This window comes from Coffea eugenioides, chromosome 11 (assembly GCF_003713205.1).
Source record: "Coffea eugenioides isolate CCC68of chromosome 11, Ceug_1.0, whole genome shotgun sequence".
NCBI classification, from domain to species: Eukaryota; Viridiplantae; Streptophyta; class Magnoliopsida; order Gentianales; family Rubiaceae; genus Coffea; species Coffea eugenioides.
This window is the reverse complement of record NC_040045.1, coordinates 44,947,756-44,957,497: the sequence shown is the minus strand read 5'-3', so window position 1 is coordinate 44,957,497 and position 9,742 is coordinate 44,947,756. Positions and strand designations below refer to the sequence as shown.

General features: G+C 35.1%; 1 protein-coding gene and 1 non-coding gene across 2 annotated transcripts; one reads left to right on the top strand and one right to left on the bottom strand.

Moving 5' to 3' along the window:
- The first annotated feature begins 5,938 nt into the window (after positions 1-5,938).
- Positions 5,939-8,471, top strand: LOC113753577. The gene is made up of 4 exons (XM_027297765.1): positions 5,939-7,011; positions 7,115-7,294; positions 7,392-7,483; positions 7,569-8,471. Exons 1-4 carry the CDS (start codon positions 6,223-6,225, stop codon positions 8,272-8,274), a joined length of 1,767 nt encoding a protein of 588 aa, XP_027153566.1. The 5' UTR covers positions 5,939-6,222; the 3' UTR covers positions 8,275-8,471.
- A 726-nt stretch (positions 8,472-9,197) lies between these two features.
- TRNAG-UCC lies at positions 9,198-9,269 on the bottom strand. The gene has a single exon. It is a non-coding gene; the product is annotated as a tRNA-Gly (tRNA).
- Positions 9,270-9,742: the final 473 nt, after the last annotated feature.

Genomic DNA, 9,742 nt, shown 5'->3' with positions numbered 1-9,742 from the left:
ACCAATAGTACCAAAGGCGCCGCATTGTCTGATTTCTTGGGTCACGGCAACATCAACTATTACAAAACGCAGCTGGCTTGACAGCGGAGATCAATAATTCAAATCTTACCTTCCATTAAAAGCTGTCATTTAATGTGATTTCTATTAGATTTATATGAGTGCCTCTTGCACCCGTTTGATCAGATGGTAATTTAGCTCTCATCAATTTTTCGTGATTCTGTTGGGTCACCCCCTACTATAGATTAGAGTAGAAGTTTTCATCGATTTTCTATGATCCTGTTAGATCACCCATAATACATGTTAGAGTAGAAATAGACGTAGATAGAGACAATAAACCAAAAAAAAAAAAATTATTCAAAAGAAGCGGCTATCCTCAAAGTTCAAAGAACTATGCTTTTACCCTATGAAGATGGTAAACTTTCAAATAGGTCCTTGAGGCCCTTTGAGAAACAACCTCCTTTCGATTGATTATTTTCAACCGCTTTGAGTGGGAGTAAATTGCTTTTTAACCTCAAAATTTCTCCCATTTGCCAATTGGCCGGAATTTTTTTTGAAAGAATGGTTCCGTTTGGCAAATGAGTTGTTAGAGTATTTGTTTAAAATTTTACTATAGAAGTTGTAGGAAAATTTTTTAAAGTATATAAATTTTGAATGTTTTGAAGTGTATAGTTCAAAAATTTTTAAAATTATTGTAACTAAAGTTGTTAAAAAATTTATAACCAACAAATTTGGTCATAAACTTATTTGCCAAACAGGCCCAATATATAGTAAAAAGACGTGATCAAAGCCCGCAGAATGATAAAATCAAGTCATACACGTAGCAAAACATAGACTCGCACTGTTTAGACTAAAATTTATAGTAGGAGTACATGATCCAAGAGCTTATTTATGCGGGACTTGAGGGTATCATGCAACCTCACAATTCAATGCTGCATCAGTTTATCACTAGTGGTACTCTTTTCAGATTTCACAAACTGGTCACCTATTGCCGCAAACAAAAATTAATTTGGAAAAGCAGTAATCTGACCAGAAAATTTTTATTTTTTTTTTGAGAGAGAGAAATGTCAGTAGACATTAAAAATTGCGTCTCACGTTAGCTTTTCACGAAAACCTCTCACATATGAAATTTGACGCACATAAACCAAATGTCGAAATTCAATTAATTCTCCCGTCTCCATCAACATTGTGAAAGCAATTAAATATCAGAGTACTAAATGTCTGATTTTACTTGTTTTTTCGGCAGCGTCATTTTCAAGCAAACTACACTCCAAAAGGGACGACTTATCCTCCTAATAATGGCCCCTCCCGAGGTAGATCATGTGGTTTCGATCCCCTAAGTATATCGATCACAATTCGAGTTCCAGGTATACCCATAGTTGTCAAAATCGCGATCCGGATAACCAAAATCGATCCGGATCGTATGCAGAGTCGCAAATCATATTAATCTTTGTAGGATCGCATAGAATCGTAGCAGGATCGGCAGGATCGTGTAGGATCGTAGGATCGTAGGATCGGTAGGATCGTACGATTCTACAATTTTTTTGTAAATTTGTGAAATACGAAGCTCCATTTTGCAAGTAAATGAAAATATTTGTGGTATATTTGTAATTTATCAAAGAATTGTAACCTTTAATTGCAATTAAGAGCTTTTGGTAGGATCTTACGATTCTACGATCCGATCCTACGATCCGATCCTGTGAAACTAAAATCGATCCTATGTAGGATCCCGATTTTACAAACCTTGGGTATACCTCGCTCGGAGTTCAGGTTGGATGCCTTTCCCCGGATCCTAGGGGATTAGTCGGGCCGTAAGACCCGGACAGCCCTATGTGAAAAAGGAAAAAAAAATCCTCCTAATAATGGTGCCACTGCTTCAGGAGACCGCCGTAAGATGGAACTGTACAAAATGTACACACCGTGTCCAATCGGCTTCAAATCCACAGTCGCAAGCAGTTCGGTCGGTCCACTGAGACTCTTCCACGCTGATTTATTTTAGCCGGACAAAGTTTCGTGCCCCAACGATGAATGGTTATTCTCTGTTTCTATAATCATCCTTTTTTTTTACTGTTTACAATTTTGTACAAAGGCCATCCAAGAAGAAATTCTACGAACAACTATCTGATTACACGAAATGCCACACATCAACCATCAACTGCCAAGGAGTAGTGAAAAAACCAAGTAGTCCTTAAACCTTAACTCCGTATAGTGAATTCGTTTGATTCGACGAGAGTTAAATTTTCATCGATTTTTTCATTGATTCAGTTGAGCTTTCTCTCTTAAAATAGATTATAGTACAAATAGGAGTAAAAATAGGTGTAAAGTAGATTAATTTCGATTGTCGGAAAAAAAAAGCCTTAACCACTAAATCCATTAGCTTTTAACTCAAATCGAAATTTATTAAATTTCTTTAATCTGTCACACAGAAGGAGAAGAAACGAGAAAACCTCTATCTTCTTTATCCATAAATTCAATAGTATAAATAAATATCAAAGGCATCAAAAGTTTGCAGACTTGAAAAAAAAAATTCAGGCTTGTGATCCAAAGTCCATTTGAAGAAGCACAAATCTTGGAATTTATTCTCACCTTTATTTTTTCCTTAAATCTTCTCTCTATAAGCGAGGAAATTTTTTACAAACTTGGATGTCTCTCAGATCTTGTTCTCTCTAGTGAAGATGATCCCAAACTTTGAAAAGAACGAAACCATGCCAATTAATGAAATGGTTATCATCGTGTCCAGTTTATTACAAGTTTCAGTCAGATCTTTCCCCTCTTTTGCTTCTCTGGCTGAAGGCATGGTGGAGAGAGAAGACTGATAAGGTGCAGCCGTCTTTGTTGTTTCCTTCCTTTCTACGTAAAATTTTATTGTGAGCCAAGCCGTATTAACATCGATTTTAATCGGGAAATAAAAGACATTGGTCAGGTGAAGGTTCCACGTGGAAGAGTCTCAGCGAAGCGACTGAATTGCAACTGCGGGGCTTCGCGACTGAGGATTTGCAGCCTGTTCAATGAGCCCATAATAGAATTAGAATTAGAATTTTGCTCGTGCCTTGGTACAATCTTTTTTTTTTATTGTAAATTTATACAAATATAAATAATTTAAATACAAAAATTAACAACAATGCTACATATTCATCTATATTAATTTTAAATATTAATTTATTTTAGACGTTCAATTATTTACTAAATTTTAAAATTTTGTTACATAATTTTACTATAATATGATAGTATATATCAAATCATGTATCCCATATCAAAAACTTGATAGATATTCCTTTTTTACAAATATTCTTTTAGATAATTTAAATTTTTACAATGACCATAAATCTAGAATTATATATTCATATTTAATTAAGTAGAAAAAATCCAGTACTTCATTTTTCTTCATCAATAAATATTCAGTTTTCAACAATATTGGTAAATCTATCAGTGTAACAGTTAATTCACTTTTTTCACAAAATTAATTCAAAATTCATGGAACAAATGATGAACAATTTGAATACTAATCAAAGGTATGGTGGTTAAAAGAAATAATTTGGGATATGTAAGATTTTAATAATTGTTGAAAAAAGGTTTTACTATAGTTTTATATGTAATAGTTTGATAGAAAGCAGAATCATTAAGAAAAGATTAGTTGTTGTTCAAAATAATATCATTAAAATAAGATTAATTATTTTTTTAAAGTTATTTTAAAATTAGAGATAATTTTTTAAACATATAATAATCCAAATAGGATTTAATATGGGTAAAATCCAAATGACCCATAACCCATTAATTCTCTTCAATTAAGCATGTCATGTAGGAGTGAGAAACAATTCTGATTAAAATAACTACTTTCACATATATATATATATATGTATATATAATCTCCACAAATTTTCTTAATTTCCCAGAATTAATGGAACAACACATTGGTACCGTACAAGCTAGGTTATCTTTTTCCATTTAGACTCTCATTCTCTCAAGCAAGCAGCCCACAATGTGCGTTCAACTTCTGTAATTTTTCAACTTTTGAACCTTGTAGCTTGAATAGAGCTTCAAAGCTTGGTGCAGCCGAATCGTCTCGTTTCGGATCTTTAAGTGGTTTGATGATATCACTACATGTTGTAACATATGGAAAGAGCATGCTTCTTGCGCTATTATCTGATTGTCATCCTTTTGGAATCCATGCCTGTATTTTAGGGAAAATAGCTGTGTAAGTTTAGTCTCCAGTCTCATTTGTAAACTACGTAGAGTTTTTTACGTGACCATAATGATGTATGATAATATGATAAACAGTAATAGTAGAAATTGAATGAAGATCGATAAGTCTGAACCTACAAAAGTATTTGCCACATCCGAGCTCGTGAGGTGATCGGCATGCTTTGCTCAGTTTAATTGGATGAAGCTTTTGCTCCTGCGGTGTTTCCCGGTAAAGTTCAATCTGACGTTTAATAAACCAGCAGCAGCTCATAAATGATAAAAACAAGTCGAAGCGAAATAACGTTGGGTTTGTTTGGATAGTAAATTTATCCCAAATAATATTTTGTTTGCATCATAAATACATTTTCTAATCCGTCTTTTTATATGTTCAATCACCTTTTTATCTCACATACACCATATCACAAAAAGTGCTACAATAATTATTAGGCGGAAAAGTCTACTTTACTTGAAAAAAGGCATAATGAAAACGGTAAGATTAGCTCAATGACATGCAGCACTCGATCCTAACTTTTCATTTTTTGGGTCCCGCTAGCCGCTAGGGCTGACTGGGCCTCACGATAGCTGTAATTTGAATTTTGAACACGTAACATATAACTTGATTAGTATGGTCGAACTTATTAGTATTAGGCAAGTAGCGCTGGAGTACAAGGCTTTCCAGTGTTTAATGGACCGTTTATCTATTTGCTACTATTTCATCGTATCATAGAATTCATCGGTTCAACCAGTTGAATCCCAGTTAAACCATTAACCGGCTGAGCCGATCCTTTGCTGGGTTGATGGCCGAATTGGGCTTAAAAAACTATGCAACTGAACCTCTATGCGTTAATTTTTTTAAAAAAAAAACTTTAGACATTAATTGTTAGGATTAATTTTGTGCATACCGACAGTGTATAATACATTAACATCCTGAAATGCACGCCACCTAATATTAATTTAAATTTAAATTTTATTTTGCATGCATATATAAAGTTGCTAGCGTGTAAAATATTATTAATCCTAATTGTTATGGCGTCAACTACATAGTAAGAACTTGTCCGACATTGCTTCAATCGGATTAGAGAATCTATTTCCCCCCTAACATAAAAGATTAACCGAATCTAACGAATTATCATCCCATCTAATAGGCCATGTACTAAATCCAAACCCTTCTCAATGATTGAAAGTAATAGTTCAACCATTTTGGAATTTCCATTGAGCCATTTCAAAGACAACGCCGATGAATTTTCACAGTATATATTTCAAGACAGCTACAAAAAAAAAGACTTTTGAAATGCCCTGAAGAATTAATTATCCTAAACAAAAATAGCTCATGAAGAGCTCCGCTGCTCCAGGAGATTTGCATATTTTAGGGGGCCAAATGAGATGATTCATGAACAAAAGAAAAAAAAAAAAAGAGAAAGAAATTAAAGTGTCATTAGTAGAAATCCGCAGCAAAATTGCTTTCCCTATATATTAATCAAAAGGAAAGTAATAGGGGAACCCACAGAGCAAAAAGCAAAAGTAGAATATCCATAACTCATTCCCTTATTACAAAGCCAGAATGACGTGTAAGCGTGACACACCAGCGACATGCGACCGTTATCCCAACGTTCAGAAAAGCAAAATTTAAAAATATTGGCCCCTTCTGCCGCCTACTTGCCCGTTAGCCACCCTATCCTTCCTCTTCTTCATTCTTCACATCATCATTAAGTCGCTCATTCAAAACCCGTCTTCTATTCACGAGATTCTTGTGAATTGAGTAAAACCCAGAATTACTTCTCCCTTGAAGCTCTCTTTAATTCTACCTAACCTTGGTTTTCCTTCTTTCTTTCTTTTTTTTTTTATATTTTATTTTATTGTATATGAAATATATTGAAGTTACTTTCTTCATTGTTCCACTTTTTATTCTCTTCAGGGCCATTCTTGAATTTTTACAGTTTATGCTAAAATTTTAATCACGAAAATTCACAGCTGTTCAGCGATTGTGTTTCTTGAAAATTTTACTGTTCTTTACTCTTTTGGGCTTGATTTCTTGAAGAAATTATGGCTACATTAGCCCCAGGAATTTTATTGAAGCTACTAAATGGGATGAATTCAGGGGTCAAGCCCACGAATGAGCATAGGAGTTCACTTTTGCAGGTTACTGATATCGTCCCTGCAGATCTTGATGAGAAGAATCTTTGGCCCAAGCACGGGTTTTTCATCAAGGTTTCAGATTCTTCACATTCGATTTATGTTAGTCTACCTTTTGATCAAGATGACCTTGTTCTGAGTAACAAGATGCAGCTGGGGCAGTTTATCTATGTCGATAAATTGGAGCCTGGATCACCTGTTCCCATTGTCAAAGGTGCGAAATTAGTGCCCGGAAGACATCCATTAGTTGGCACTCCTGAACCTTTAATGGGGTTAAGAGAGAAGGGAGAGAAATTTGAGCAGAAAATCAATCCTAAATTTTCTGCTCCAAGAAGAGGGTCTTGGGGTACAGGGCCAAATGGGACAGATGCAGCTGCTTCTTCACCCCTGGTTTTAAAGCCAGTGCCTTTGGATTTCGATCAATGTACACCAGTGAAAGACAAGCCCAATTCTGTTAAATCTGGGGGCAATTTTCCAATGTCCCCGGTTATTCGAGGCAGAGCGAAGGATGGAACTGCAAATTCAGCCGTAAGATCATCTGTTGGTGGTGCCCTGTTGTCCAAAATGATGGATTCAAAAGGAGAAACCCCTTCGTTGGTTCGAAAAAGCTGTTTTACCCCTTCAATGCTAAAATTTCCCAGGAGCAAAAGCGTCTGCGATAGAGAACAGAGGATACCAAAAAGTCCCTTCAACTCAGCTGTAGGTACATTATTCTTCTTTGCTTAGTTGCATGACAGATTGCAGAAGGCCTAATATCTCTCTCTTTTGTTTAATTTTTTCGATACTCATTGTTCTACCTTAGGAAAAGAAAAGTTCAACTCCGCCCCCAAATTTAAGGAATGCAAGACAAGCAGCTTTTCCCCATGTTGGTGGAGATGCACAGAAAATTTCTGTACCGGCACAATCACAGTCTCATGATTCAGCCTCCAATAGTACCAGTCTTCCCATGAATTTACCCGGAAAGCTTAGCATGCTCGGGAAGGTAAACTTCCTAATTCAAGCATCTCCATTACTCAAAACGTGCTCTATTTTATACAGGGCGTTATGTACTAACATTGCCACTGATATATGCCTATCAGGAAGCTATGCAACAAAGGGAGGCGGCCCAGAAGATAGCACTTCAAGCACTAAGAGATGCTTCAGCCACTGAAAATCTCGTTCGATATCTGAAGTATGAGATAATTATCTTCTGATTGAATTGGAATTTATTGATCCCTATGAGTTGTAGTTAAATACTAATCCTACTAATCTTGTAGGATGTTTTCAAACCTGAACAAATCTGCTAGGCCAGATGCTCCATCACGCTGTTTTGATCAGTTTCTCGAGTTTCATAACCAGATTGCTCAAGCAATAGCAGAAATGGTGTCTATTCAAGCAGCGAGTGAAGTTGCTCAAGCGCCAACCGTAGAATCAAAAGAAAATGGTGAAAATTGTTCTGAAGAAAAGACCCCAATTTTGCATGAAATAATGCACAATGTAGACCAATCCCGGAACTCAGAGTCAACTGCCTCTAAAAGAAGAGCTGCACTTTACAAATCAATTGCTGTCTTTCCAGAAAGAAGTGATCAGAAATCAATTCTTGGGAAGCATTTGAGATCATCAATTCTCAGCCAGAAAGTGTCTTCGGAGAGAAAATGTTCGTCAGAGAATGATGAAAACAGGAAACCTGTTGCTGCTGCCGCTTCTGGCAGCAGCAGCCTATCCAATACAATCAAATTGGGAAGGCAGATAGAGACAGAAGCAGGAAACTGGTTTATGGATTTTCTAGAGAAAGCTTTGGAAAAAGGCCTGAAGAAATCAAAAGCAGAAAAGGAAATGGACGCTTCCAAAGTTCCCCAGTCACTTATATTAAAAGTTATCAACTGGGTAGAGGTGGAGCAGAGTGACCCTAGCAAGCGGCCGGTGCATCCCAGAGCAGCTCATATAGCTAGGAAGTTGAGGATCAAGATGAAGAACCCTTGATTGTGGATTGAGCAGATTAACTAAAACAATTTACAATTTGGATGACTTGCCAATATTTTCAGGATTTGTTAATATTTTCTTAGATGCAAATATTAATTTGTTTATTAGAAACTGGTGATTCCATTGTTTAATTGAGACGCAAGTTGTTCTTACGTCAGCCAAAGGATTCATGGGAATATGTTTTTCTGTAAGTTCCATATCTTATAACAAGAAGTCGTGTCAGGCAAAAGTTGCAATTTCAGCGAGCATTTATGGGCAACTACTACTACTACTACTTTTTGTTGTTGGGCATATTGCAACGCAACAGATCTTCTGTCTCACATCCTGTGCCACTTTCTATCCCACTTTTTATTATATTGTTATTTCTCCTACATAAACATCACGTTTTAGTTCTTTTTTGTTTCATTAAGATCCAATAACTATTAATTGAGTAATACACAAAATTTAACAAACTCAAAAAACCAAAATGCATAAAAAATGAGATTTTTTAATGAATTTTCTACTGTATTTTTTAATTTTCTATTATATATTGCTTTTTTGAAGCTACTGTATTATTACTCAAAATTTAACAAACTCAAAAAACCAAAATGCATAAAAAATGAGATTTTTTAATGAATTTTCTACTGTATTTTTTAATTTTCTATTATATATTGCTTTTTTGAAGCTACTGTATTATTTTTCATTCAATTAATAGTTATTGGATCTTAATGAAACAAAAAAGAACTAAAACGTGATGTTTATATAGGAGAAATAGCAATATAATAAAAAGTGGGATAGGAAGTGGCACAGAAGATCCGTTGCGATATTGCAACCTTGCCATATTTAAGATCAAAATGTTGAATTTCGATACTTTTTGTCTCAGAAGCACTATCCCAAGGAGTTAAACCAGAAAGCAAATCATAGTTCAAAACCAGAAAACAATCTGCGTTTGCCGGGAGTCGAACCCGGGTCTATTGCTTGGAAGGCAATTATCCTAACCGTTGGACTACAAACGCTTTTGTTTGTAACTTTGTGAAATCTTTCAAAACAATTTCAAGTAAAATCTTATTTCACTTTCTGATGGACCAGAGAATTTTAAGTAACTGTTGTTTTGAAATTGTCCTGAACTTCGTTTGGGAGTGGAGGATTTGGAGAGAAAAGAAAGGGAAAGAGGAGAAATTGAACATTTCGTTCGTTTGTTAGTTTTTATTAGGTTAATCATATTTTATCCCCTTAAAGAATATCCCATTTCTTAGTTTACCCCCTAATATTTAATTTTACTCACTTAACCCCTTTTAGGACAAAATTGCCCTTGCATTATTTTGACTTTTCATTTACCTTATTTTTCTTTCTTTTATTTCTTTTTCTCTTTCTTCTTTATTTAATTCTTCCTCTTTCCCACAAAAATTTTCACCTTAATGATTGAAATAAAAAAGGAGGAATTGCAGAGATCTATCTTCTCCTTAAATGATTAAAAAAATATTCAAAT